Genomic DNA, 12,474 nt, shown 5'->3' with positions numbered 1-12,474 from the left:
GGAGCTGGAGCAGGGCCCGCGGGCAGCCACGGCTTCGTTTTAAAGCATCAGGCTGGAAAAAGCAAAAGGAACGCTTGGCTTGTGGGGACTGGGGGGGGGGGGGGGGGGGAGCTTTGTGAAATAACCCCCCCAAATGCCCCCCTAAAAAGTAATGACAAACAGAAAACAGGATGCAACACCCTGGTCCCCAGATCCCATGGGATGCTGAGCATCCCCGTGCAGCCAGGCGGGGGGAAAAATTGCGAATCTGTGTGATTTGTCCCCAAACAAATGTCAGCTCAGGCCGCTGGGGAGGCGAAACACACAGGGCTCTATTGAGAGAGCAAGGGACAAATAAAAAAAAAAAAAAGAAAGAAGAAAAAGGAAAAAAAAAATTGGCTGGGCTGCAGGCCAGTAGCACAGAGGGACGTGCCCAGAGCAGGGAAGTGTCGCAGAGCGGGGCCCCTGCAGCCTGCCCGAAATGTGGGGAGCAGTGGCCGCCCCATGCCTGCTGCCCGCTGCCTGGCTCCTGGCGCTGCACGCAGGTAGGGGAGCAGCCAGCCTCCTCTCTTTCCCCCCCCCTTTTTCTGTTGTTTGTTTGTTTGTTTGTTTTAACTCAAATGGGGCAGGAGTGGAGGAGGCCGGGGGCTCTCATTAAATTGGGGGTTTGGGGGGGTGCTTGGGTGCAAGGGGGGGGATGCGCGCTGCTGCCAAGCAGCCCCTCCAGTGGCAGAGGGGTGGAAAGGAGGAAAAAAAGGGTCCAGAAGCGAGGAAAAAAGCTCTGTGGGAGAAAAGCGGATCCTGCTGGGGAGGAGTTGGGGGGTGAACCCCAGGCTCAGACATTTGATTTTGACTTCCCCAAACGCTTTTATTGCTCATTCTTCATCTTCCCTCAAAAGCCCCTTTCTCACCCCGCTTCTCTCCTGTTCCCCTATCCCACTGCATCTCACCCGAATGCATTAATTCCCCAAGTGCCCCCCTCCACCAGCACACTGATTTCTGAGGCTCAGCACCCCCTGAAGGAGCAAACCCACCCCCTCTTGGGGCCAGCACAGGAAGGCAGCTGCAATTCTTTTCCACCATTTCTCAAAAGTTTGCGTACAAAGGCAGCAATGTGGGGGTCAGGCTGAGGATGCAGAGCAAAGTGGATTGGTTTTGCACCCCAAAATTTATTCCATGAAGTGGGGGGGGGGGAAGGGGGGACTTGAAGAAACCAGCAATTTGGAGGAAGGATTGGTGGATTGGTGTTTCGGGGATGTTTGTGTGATGCTTCCTAAATCCCTCCCATTCCTCCCCCCAGAACCTTGAAAATATAAAGCAAAGGGGTTAAAGCAGGGCAGGAATGGGCTTCTAGACACACAAGAGTGTGGGGATGGGGCAGGGGCCGCATCCTGACCATGTGCCCGGGTTTTATTCCAAATTTCACCCCACGGTTCCTTCTCGGGGCTGAGCTCCACGGCTGCTGGGGAGGATGGATGGACGGATGCTGCATACCAATAGGTCCCGTGACTTTCAGGCTTGTTTAAACCCTTTCTTGCTCTGCTCGCCTCCCTCCTCATCTCCCCTCCTCCCCCCCTTCCAGCTGATTTCACCTCCCATCCCTCTTCAGTCTGGGGTTTGCTCAACTTCAGGTGACAGCATCTGGATGGGGGCTCATGGATGAGGCTCTCAAACTAGTGGGAACAGGGGTGTTTTGGGGATTAAACCCATTTTATTTTTATGCTCTTGGTTTTTGTTTTCCCTCAAAAGTGAGATTTTTAAGCCTTGCTGTTTGCTTTGAGCACAGACAGCTTGAATTTCCCTGTGGGGTGATGGGTACCAGGAGGTCCTCTCGGAACTGGGACATGGTGGCTCAGTCGCCAGTGCTGTGTTTGTGCACTGGCATGGGGGGGTGGCCGGACAAGAGCATCCTCTAGGGCTTGGGGTGGAAACCCTGTGTGTGTGTCTTTGCAAGGGTTGCATGAATGCCCCCAATACACTTTGCAAAGTGTTGCATCAATTCCCCCAGTGCACTTTCCAAGGGTTGCATCAACCCCCTCCCAAAGCACTTTTTTGGGGTGATGCATACATTTTTGCAAACTTCCGTGCAAACAGTGGGGATGCTGCAGGAGAGGGATTTTCAGGGATGCTCGTTGCGGCTCCGGGAGGGGGTTTTCCCCTTTTTCGGAGGGCCGGGACGCGGCGCCCGCTGTCTCCCCCCCATCCCCAGGTCTGCTGGCGGGGGTGAACATCACCAGCCCGTCGGCGTTGGTGCGTGGCACGGCAGGCAAGGCGGCGCTGCTGTCGGTGCGCTACGCCAGTGCCAGCCCCGACAAGCCGGTGGTGAAGTGGCAGCTGAAGCGGGACAAGCCTGTCACCGTCGTCCAGTCCATTGGCACCGAGATCATCGGCAACCTGCGGCCTGACTACCGCGACCGTATCCGCGTGCTGGAGAACGGCTCACTGCTTATCAGCCCGCTGCAGCTGGCTGATGAGGGTGCCTACGAGGTGGAGGTCTCCATCACCGATGACACCTTCACCGGCGAGAAGACCATCAACCTCACTGTGGACAGTAAGGGCACCCAGCCGAGCTTGGTTTTCCCCTTGGGACATCTCTCCCCACAGTGTTTTGTGAGGAATTTGTCCATCAGGGAGGTGGTTTGGGGAGTTCAGCAAAACACAGAGGTGGTTCTAGCTTGCTTGCAGCTAGGTCAGGTCCCCACTAGGGCACTGATGTCCTCCCCTTGTCCATCCGTGTCCTTTGGGGCGTTGGTGTCACCTTGGCTCTCCTCATTCACAGTCCCCATCTCAAAGCCTCAAGTGCTGGTGGCCTCCTCGACAGTGCTGGAGCTCAGCGAGTTCTTTACCCTCAACTGCTCACATGAGAACGGCACCAAGCCGACTTACACCTGGCTGAAGGATGGGCGGCCGCTGAGCAACGACTCCCGCCTTCTCCTGTCCCCTGACCAGAAGATCCTCACCATCACCCGCGTCCTCATGGCTGATGACGATGTCTACAGCTGCCTGGTGGAGAACCCCATCAGCCATGGCCGCAGCATCCCCGTGAAGCTCACTGTCTACCGTAAGATGTGTCCCCAGGGCTGGACATTGCTTGCAGATGTTCCTGGTTAAGATTTTTGGGGGGGGTTCCCCCCTTGCTGCTCTCCCCTAGGCCGGAGCTCCCTCTACATCATCCTCTCCACGGGCGGCATCTTCCTCCTTGTAACCCTGGTGACTGTTTGTGCCTGCTGGAAACCATCTAAGAAGTATGGCTGAGGGGAACATGGGAGCCAAAGGGGTTTCTTCTTGTCCTGCCCCATCCCATCCCGTCCTGTCCTTCCCTTCCCCCTTACATCTTGCCCTGTTTTATCCCATCCCATTTGATACTGTCCTGTTCACTCTTGTCCCATCCTGTCCCATCTCATCCCAATTTATCCCATCTCATCTCACCCTGACTTGCCCTGTCCTACCCCACCTCATCGCATCCCACCCCATCCCATCCCACCCTATCTCATCCCATCTCCATCTCCATCTCCATCTCCATCTCCATCTCCATCTCCATCTCCGTCTCCGTCTCCGTCTCCGTCTCCGTCTCTATTTCCATCTTCGTCTCTGTCCCCGTCCCCATCCCATCCCATCCTATCCCATCCCATCCCATCCCATCCCATCCCATCCCATCCCATCCCATCCCATCCCATCCCATCCCATCCCATCCCATCCCCACCATTATCACTGCCTCTGTTCCCTCCCCAGACCAAAGCAGCAAGCAGAGCCGCCACCCCCCGACTACACCGAGCAGGATGAGGAGCACCCCAAGCACGAGGGTGAGTGTGGTGCCGGCAGCATTGGCAGCACCATGCCCTGAGAACCCACCACCTTCCCCTTCCTTCTCTTCCCATCCCTTCCCTTCCCCACCTTTCCTGCAGCCGAGACCATCCCACGCAGCACTGACCATGACCGCAAGGCCCCGCTGGCCCTGTACATCCTCAAGGAGCAGGTGAGTGGGCAGCGGGGCCAGGCAACACCGAGACAAATGCCGGAGCATCGCCCCTGTGTCAACACCCACGCCCTCCCCACAGGACACCCCAGCACCCCAGGAGGATTCACCGCCGCCTGCCGGGCGCTCGCCGGGGCGAGGGGCTCGCCGCTACCACCGCTCGCCCGCCCCCACCCGCCCTCCCCGCTCACCCCCTGGCTCACCTGTGCGCTCCCGCACCGCCCCACGCCTTCTGCGGGCCACCGGTGTCCCTGCCATCCGGGAGCAGGAGGAAGGCAGCACCCTGGAGATCAGTGCCTGAGCTGGCAGTGGTGGCGGGGAACATGTGGACGGCCCCCCCCAGCATTGAGGGGTGATGTGGGGCACAGCGGGAAGTCACTAATTTGGTATTGATCTCAGCTGGAGCTGCACCCTGCCGCCCCGCGAGGGGTGCTGGGGTGTTGCTGGAAGGGCCTGGCTGTGGGGCAGGGTGTGGGGCGCACGGGGAACACACACGCACGTGCATTGAGTGTGCAGAGGGAGTGTGCACCGAGCATGCACAGAGGGAGCCCAGGCACAGTCTGCAGAGTGAGTGTGCTCAGAGGATGCGTGGAGAGCACGCACACAGTGTGCAAAGAGAACATGCACGGACTGTGCAAGTGGGCACACATGGAGCATGCAGAGACAGTGTGCACAGTTTGTGCAGAAAGAGCAGGCAGAGTGAGCACAGAGATCGTTCATGCAGTGTGCACAGAGAGCGCACACAGTGCATGCAGAGAGAGCGTGCACGGAGTGTGCGGAGATGTGCATGGAGCGTGCAGAGAACATGTATGCAGTGTGCATAGAGCATGCATGGAGCATGCAAAAGGATATGTGCAGTGCATGTAGAGTGAGTGTACAGAGTGTGCAGGGACATCATGCACAGAGCATGCAGAGAGAGCATGCTCGAAATGTGTGGAGAAAGCATGCAGGCAGAGCATACACAGAGCATGCAAGAGGTCATGCAAGGAGCATGTGGAAAGAGCAGCTTGGAGCAAGCAGAAAGAGCATGTACAAAGGATATAAGAGGGCATGCACAAGAGTGTTCAGACAGAGCATGCATACAGTGTGCAGGGATTACGCATTTAGCATGTAAAAGGCCATGCATAAAGTATGTCAGGAGAACATACACAAAGCATGGATTGTGTGGAGGTAGCGCTCATGGAGCATGTGGAGAAAGCGCGCACGGTGTGTGCGTGGGGCATGCAGGTAAGTGTGCATGGCATTTGCAGAAAAAGTGTGCCAGCATTTGCGTGTGCCTGAAGTGTGCAGAGACCGTGAGTGTTCAGCAAGAGTATACATGGAGTGTGCAGATGGAGCGTGCATGGAACCTGTGAGAAGAGCGTGAACAAAGTATGCACGAGTGTGCAGGGAGCATGCACAGGGTGTGCAGAGAAAGCACGCATGCACCTTGCATGTGCAAGAGCACTGTGCACACACACACACAGCCCTGTGCACACAAACTAGCGTGCAGGCTCTCACGTGCACTCACACCCATGCACACAGGTGGAAGGCCCCCCCAGCTCCCTGGCTGTGCTGTCCCCAAAACATGGGCCCAGGCCCCATAAGAGAACACTCCTCTCCCAGCCACCAGCCAGACCCGCCCGCTGCTGCCTATGGATTTTCTGTGAAAATCACCCATTTTTTGGCACACCCATTCGCATTGCCCCAGGCTTCCCGAGGAATAGGTTTAGGACAAAGCTGGAGGACTGGGTCACCGGGGTGGGTGCTGGGGCACCCCGGGGTGCTTGGGGTGTGTGAGCACCCACAAATGCTACTAACTAATAAACTAAATGTGTTACTCAGCCAGGGGGTGCCTGGTGTCCTGGGGGGTCAGGGCAACATGGGGGAGGCGGGTGGCAGCTGAGGACCGATGGGCTCGGTGCACCTATTGAGCATGTCTTAGCTGCAAAAAGAATGAGGTCTAGGGGATGGCTGGCAGGGAGATCTCACGATGGGGGGAAGCAGCACCAAGGGCAGTTTGGGAAACCCTGAAATTTCTGCCATATTTCGGATTGCAGTGCCCCCTTGAGGCTGTTCACTCTGGTCCCTACCAATGGCATCCTGCCCTTCAGGCCTCCCAGCTCCAAGCTGACAGCTCATTTCTTCTTAACTTGCACTTCCCTTCAACCCAGTGGCTGCTCCCGCAGCTGAGCTGCTTGTGTCCCTCCAGCACTTCCCATCCCCTGCATCCGGCCATTGTACCCTAGCTGGGAGGGACCGGATCTTGGGAGGAAACGCAGAGGCCATGGCGAGCGGCTGGGCCACAGCACTCAGGCTGGGGCTCTGGGCCACTGCACTGTGCCTGGGGGGCTGCCACCCCCTTGGGGGGTACACAGAGCCCCACACCATGGTGGAGCGCCCAGCTGGTAAGGACAAACTGGGGACAGGAGACAGTGATGGGCGGGGGGATGGGACACCCTGAATGTGTCCCCACCCAGGGCGGTGTCCCCTTTCCTGCAGTGTTGCGGGACAATTTCCGCCTGCAGCCTGGCGATCTGGTAGCCACAGTGGGCCAGGTGCTGGAGCTGGACTGCGTGCCTCCCGCTGGGCACCCCGAGCCCCGTGTCTCCTGGAGGAAGGACGGTGTCACCTTGCGCCCAGGTGGGGGACGTCATCAGGTCACCCGTGGGAAGCTGCGGGTGGCCCCAGCACGCAGGACCGATGCGGGGGTCTATGTCTGCGTGGCGGCCAACGCGGCAGGTGAGCGGCACAGCCGGGGCGCCCACGTCACTGTCCTAGGTAAGTGGTGGTGGTGGAGGGGCCTGGGACATGGGAATGTGCCATGTAACCTCACCGATGTCCCCTCCCTGCAGAGAAGCCAGCCATTGTGCGGCAGCCAAGTGATGCCGTGGTGGTGGCTGGTGGCACAGTGGAGCTGGGCTGCAGTGTGCAGGGTGATCCCACGCCACGGGTGCAGTGGCACAAAGAGAATGGAGACCTGCCCTGGGGGAGGTAGGTGGTGGCAGGGTGGCAGTGTCACCTCCCCAGGGTGTGTGACAAGGGTGACGGGATACTGGTGCCCGCAGGCACGAGGTGGACCAGGAGCACACGCTGCGCCTCTACGCCGTGACAGCCGCCGATGCTGGCACCTACATCTGCACAGCTCAGAGCCAGCTGGGCAGCGCCGCTGCCACCGCTCGTGTCCAAGTGGAGGGTCAGTGCCAGTGCACAGGGTCATCTAGGGGACTGTCTGTGGGGGCCATCTTAGTGGGGTCCATCCATGTGGGTCATCCAAGGGGAGTCCATCCAAGGGGGTCCATCAAAGAAGGGCTATCCAAGGGGTTCATTCAGGGAGAGTGCATCCTAGGGGCTCCTTCCAAAAGGAGGGCTCTGGCTGAGGAGGTCCATCTGAAGGGTTCCATACAAGAGGTTACATCCAAGGGGTTCCATATAGATGAGGTCCGTCTAAGGGGAATCATCCAAGTAAGGGTCAGACTAAGGAGTGTCCATCCAAGGAGGTTCGTCAAAGGCGAACCCGTCCAAGAGAGTCCTTTGAGTCCGTATAAGCAGGATCCAACCAAGCAAGTTCCTCCAAGGGGATCCGTCTAAGGCGGGGGGGGGGGGGATTCCCATTAAAGTGGGATCCAGCCAAGAGGGATCCATCCAAAGAGTCCATCTAAGAAGTATGCAACAATATGAGTCTACTATGGGGTCCATCCAAGGAGGCCATCCAAGAGCTGTCCATCCAAGGGGGCCATTCAAGTGGGTCCATCCAAGGAGACATCAGGGGCCCCAAGCATGGCTATCTGGGGTGTAGGCGCCACCACCACACTCACCTTTCCCTGCAGACCTTTTGCCTGCAGGCCGGCGGGAGGTCATGCTGCAGGACCTGCTGGCCATGCGGCTGCAGCTGGATAATGGCACCGCGCTGCCCACCACCGCTGCCGCCTGGCTCCGCTGGCGGGTACGTGTACTGCCAGGACACCCCAAGAGACCAGGCTGGGAGGGGGCCCTCTTCCCATGTCCTGGCTGTGTCCCTACAGCCTTTTTCATTCCCTCCAGATGGTGACGCCAGGGCCAGCGCCAGAGGGTTATGCGGTGCTGTACCGCTGCCTGCTCCCTGTCGGCACTGCCTGGTCCCAGCAGGATGTGGGCAGGGAGCTCAGCACTGTCATCCCTGCGCTCCAACGGGGCTACCAGTATGAGTTCAAGGTCCGGCCCTATGCCAAAGGGGCCTGGGGCTTGGACAGCAACAGCTGGCATCTTCGGATCCCTGAGGAAGGTACACTGGGGTGGTGGGTGGGATGAGGGGGCAATGGAGTTCCCAGGGTCTCAGCATTGCTGTCCCGGCAGTGCCAAGCGCAGCGCCCCAGCATGTCACCGTGGGCCAGGTTGAGCCAGGGAACAGCACCGTTGTCGTGAGATGGGAACCACCTCCCCCTGATGCTCACAATGGCATCATTCAGGGCTACCAGGTTTGGGTGACGGGGGGCACTGGGGGTTGCTGGCCAATGAGGATCCATTTGAGAGGTCCATCTAAGAGGGTTTCGTTGAGGGGGGTAGAGGGGCTGTGAAAGGGGAATCCATCCAAGGGGGAATCCATTCATGGAGGGAGTTCCATCCAAGGGGGGTCATCCAAGGGGGAATTCATTCCTGGTGGGGGTTGTGCCCAAGAGGGGTCCATCCAAGGTGGGGAAACCATCCAAGGAGGTATATTCAATGGGACCCATTCAAGGGGGGGGGGATTATGCCCGTCCAGGGAGAACCATCCAAGAAGTTTATTAAGGGAGGTCATCCAAGGAGACCTAATCCAAAAGGGGTTTTCACCAAGGGGATCTCTCTATGGGGATCAACCAAGGGGTATATCCAAGAGGGACCCATCAATAAGAGTCCATCCCAGGGGAGTCTATTCAACGGGGCACCCATGCACATGCTAGTGTGGCAGTGCAGGATCACCACCTATCGGCCCCCAAACCAGGTCTGGTCCCTGGGCGAGGGCTGGTCGCACCCCACCAACAGGACAGTGGACAGAGGCACCCACCGCTTGGAGATCCCCCTGCCTGTCTCCGGGGCCAGATACTGCATCCAGGTGGCCGCATTCAACGGCGCGGGGCTGGGGGTCCCCAGCAATGCCACCTGCAGTGTCCTGGGTAGGGGACGGGGACCATGATGGGGCGTGGGGGGGGACGCAGCAGTGGCACAGAGGTGACATCAGCCATACCCTTGCAGAGGTGACGGCAGGGAGCACTGGGGTAGTGCGGGCTCTGCGGCAGCCTGCTGTCATCGCAGCTGGTGGCTCGCTGCTATGGTTGGCCCTGCTCGCCCTCCTCCTCCTCCTCTGCCAGCGCCATGCCAGGCAGGATGCCTTGGCACGCCACAGGTGAGTGGCCTGGAGCGGGTGTGGCAACAGGGTCACTGGCACAACAGGGACAAGGACACTGATGGCAGATGCTGTTGCCCTGCAGAGAGGGGGACAGTGATGCGCCATGGCTCAGCAGCCCCTGGAAACCCAGCTGCGTCCCCCAGAACCTCAGTGGCAGCAGCAGCCTCAGCAGCCGGCTCCTGGGCAGCGACAGCAGGGACCCCCAGCCCTCCCGTGAGTTCCGTGTCGGGAGCCCTCACCCATGGCTATGGGACCCCTCCCCCTCCCCCGCTGCTGTAGGACTACCCTCCAGTGCCTGGGACCCTTCACCCTGTGCTATGGGAGCACCACAGAATGCTATGGGACCCCCACCCAGTGCCTAGGACCCCCCCCCCCCCAGCTGCTAGGGTACCCCCATAGAGTACCTGGGACTCCTCACCCAGTGCCCTGGGATGCCCACTGAGTACCTGGCACCACACCCCTAAGGTGCTATGGGTCCCCCATCTGGTACCTGGGACCCTAACATGCCCAATGGGAACCCCAGTGATGCCATGGAACCCCTCACACAGTACCTGTGACCCCCACAGGGTATTAAGGGACCTTCAAAGGGTGCCCGAGATCCTCACCTCATGCATGGGACCCCCTGGTGCCACAGGACTCAGGACTCCCCCTCCTTGGTCCCCCTCAGTGCCACCAGACCCTCTCTGCAGGCAGCAGTAACCCGGGGACAGACAGAGCCTGGGGTGCAGGGGGCAAGGGGCTCAGCACCCACAGGTGCCCAGCCCTGACAGCTCTTGCCCTGACAGCCCTGTCCTCGGAGCCACCGAGCCTCAGTCCTGCGACATCCCCCAGCTGCAGCGACCATCGCAGGGGACACCCCAAACCCAGCACCCTGAGCCCAGCACCCTGGGAGCGTATCCACAAGCGAGGTGGGGACAGAGCATCGGGATGGGGGGAGTGCACCACAGGGATACCTGGAGGTTGCTCACGGTGGCTGTGTCCCCACGCAGAGCTGGACCGAGTGCACAGCACCCCAGTGGTGGCAGCTGGACTTGGGACCATTCCCATCCCCGTGAGTGGTGGTGAGTGGGGGACACGTTTTGGCCTGGAGGCTGGGTTGCTTCAGCAGAAGGGACAGGGCAGCGACGCTGCACTGGCAGGAGGGGACCTATGGTGGCTGCCAGCTCTCATCTCCCCAAAAGCACGGCGGGGCAGTGCCTCACTGGCATCCACTGGCACTGAGAAACTGGTGGCACCCCGAGGGCAGCCCCGCGCCTGGCACCCTGCAGGGACTCGGTGAGTCTACACATCTCCTGGGGATGCCCTGGGTGCTATGGGGTGGCCCCTTCCTGCGCCCCAGCCACGTGCTGCAAGATGGACCAGTGGCAAAAGCCAGTGTGTACCTTGTGCCTACAGGTTCCTGGCCACTGGGTGCCCAAGGGACATGTCCCCAGTTACTGGAAACCCAAGAGACCCGTCCCCAGTCACCAGGAGCCCCAGGAACATGTCTCCAGTCCCCAGGAACCCCAGGGACATGTCCCCAGTCCCCAGGAGGCCCAGGGACATGTCCCCAGTCACAAGGAGCCCCAAGGATGTGTCCCTGGTCATGAGGCACCCCAAGGATGCATCTCTGGTCACCAGGAACCCCCGGGACACGTCTCCAGTCACCAGGAGCCCCATAGACATGCCCCCAGTAGCAGGGAGCTGCAGGGATGTGTTCCTGGCCACCAGGCACGGCAAAGATATGTCGCCAGCCAGGGGGTGCCCCGGGAATATGTCCCCTGTCAGCAGGTGCCCTGAGGACATGTCCCCAGTCATTAGGCACTCTAAGGAAATGTCCCCACTCACCAAGCGCCCCAGGGATATGTCTCCAGCCACTGGGCACTCCCTGCTCACCACATATCATGAGAACAAGTCCCCAGTTGCTGGGCACCCCAAGGACACATCACCAGACACCAAACATCCGAGGGACACGTTCCTGGTCACCAAACATCCCAGGGATGTGTTCCCAGACACCAGGTACCCTGAAGATACATCCATAGTCACCAGGCACCCCAGGGATTTGGCCACTGTCACTGGACACCCCAAGAACATGCTCCTGGCCACCAGGCACCCTGAGGATGCGTCCCCAGACCCTGCCCACCTTTCGCTGGCACTCAGCGATGGGGTCCTCACGCCACAGCAGGTGGCCAAGGACCTGGAGCAGGCACGGGAGGCTGCCCACCCCATGGACACCCCAGGGATGGAGCATCCCCCGATGTCAGAGGCATCCCCAACACATCCCCGGTGTGTCCCTGTGCCCCGGCCCCTCTCCCCTCCGCACACCTATGGGTACATCTGCGGACCTTCTGCCTCAGAGATGGGCGATGGGGAGGAGGAGGAAGAGGAGGAGGACGAGGAGGAAGAGAAGACAGACATGTGGGACCAGGGGGGCTCCCCAGGGGGGTCTCTGCTGAATGGCTGGGGCTCCATCTCAGAGGGAAATGTCCCCAGCACCCGCTGCAGCCTGGCGAGCTCTTCTGATGGCTCCTTCCTCCTCGATGCCAGCTTTGCCCGGGCTCTGGCTGTGGCTGTTGACAGCCTCTGCTTCAGCCTCGAGGATGCCGATGGAGCCCTTGTCCCCGTGAGTTGCCAGGCATCGTTCCCTCTCTGTGGGGAGGTGGCCCTGGGGACAGGGACGGGCAGCCCCTGGGCCAGGGTGGCCAGCAAGCAGGGCGGGCTCCTTGCCAGGGACAGGAGAGACAGGAACACGGCAGTCCCCAGCATATAGAAGGTGGGAAGGCCAGAGCTTGCCTGGCTTGGCTGAAATCCAGCTTTATTCATTGTTTCCCCAAAAAGGGGCTCTCTGCTAGAAAAAGCTACATGCAAAGGATGGGTGGCAATGGGGCAGCGGGTGCCCCTCCTGCTCTTCCTCCCTTCGTCCCTCCCAACAAGCCTTGGCCTCAGGATCCTCATCCTTCTGGGGCACCCTCATCCCCTGCGACTGTCCTGGGCTGTCCCAAACCTCCTAATCCCTCCTGCACATCCTTGTCCCTTCCGAGCATCCTCAGGCATCCTCAGCATCCTTGTCCCCACCCAGAGCATCCTTGTCCCTCCCTCAAGCTTCTGCCCACCCCACTGGCTCTGTGCACACCTATTTATGCATCTCAGACCAAAATTAATGAGCATCCCATTTCTACCCCAACATCCCTGTCCC

At 59.8% G+C, this 12,474-nt stretch overlaps 2 protein-coding genes across 3 annotated transcripts; both read left to right on the top strand.

Moving 5' to 3' along the window:
* Positions 1-445: 445 nt before the first annotated feature.
* Positions 446-5,778, top strand: HEPACAM (hepatic and glial cell adhesion molecule). The gene is given in 8 exon segments (XM_084495528.1): positions 446-524; positions 2,149-2,174; positions 2,176-2,530; positions 2,759-3,040; positions 3,131-3,224; positions 3,712-3,782; positions 3,885-3,955; positions 4,038-5,778. Coding segments are annotated over 8 exon segments (1,182 nt in total). The 5' UTR covers positions 446-460; the 3' UTR covers positions 4,257-5,778.
* A 434-nt stretch (positions 5,779-6,212) lies between these two features.
* Positions 6,213-12,462, top strand: ROBO4 (roundabout guidance receptor 4). Of its 2 annotated transcripts, XM_084495442.1 has the most exons (13): positions 6,213-6,342; positions 6,437-6,715; positions 6,790-6,928; positions 7,003-7,130; positions 7,765-7,880; positions 7,979-8,198; positions 8,270-8,391; positions 8,895-9,066; positions 9,146-9,296; positions 9,382-9,512; positions 10,085-10,207; positions 10,289-10,574; positions 10,695-12,462. In XM_084495442.1, exons 1-13 carry the CDS (start codon positions 6,222-6,224, stop codon positions 12,046-12,048), a joined length of 3,342 nt encoding a protein of 1,113 aa, XP_084351568.1. In that variant the 5' UTR covers positions 6,213-6,221; the 3' UTR covers positions 12,049-12,462. The 2 variants fall into 2 exon arrangements, with proteins under 2 accessions (XP_084351568.1, XP_084351569.1); XM_084495443.1 differs by lacking the exons at positions 8,270-8,391; positions 8,895-9,066.
* Positions 12,463-12,474: the final 12 nt, after the last annotated feature.

Source organism: Aythya ferina (genome assembly GCF_964211825.1).
Source record: "Aythya ferina genome assembly, chromosome: 22".
Taxonomy (NCBI): Eukaryota; Metazoa; Chordata; class Aves; order Anseriformes; family Anatidae; genus Aythya; species Aythya ferina.
This window is presented reverse-complemented; position numbering and strand designations above follow the sequence as displayed.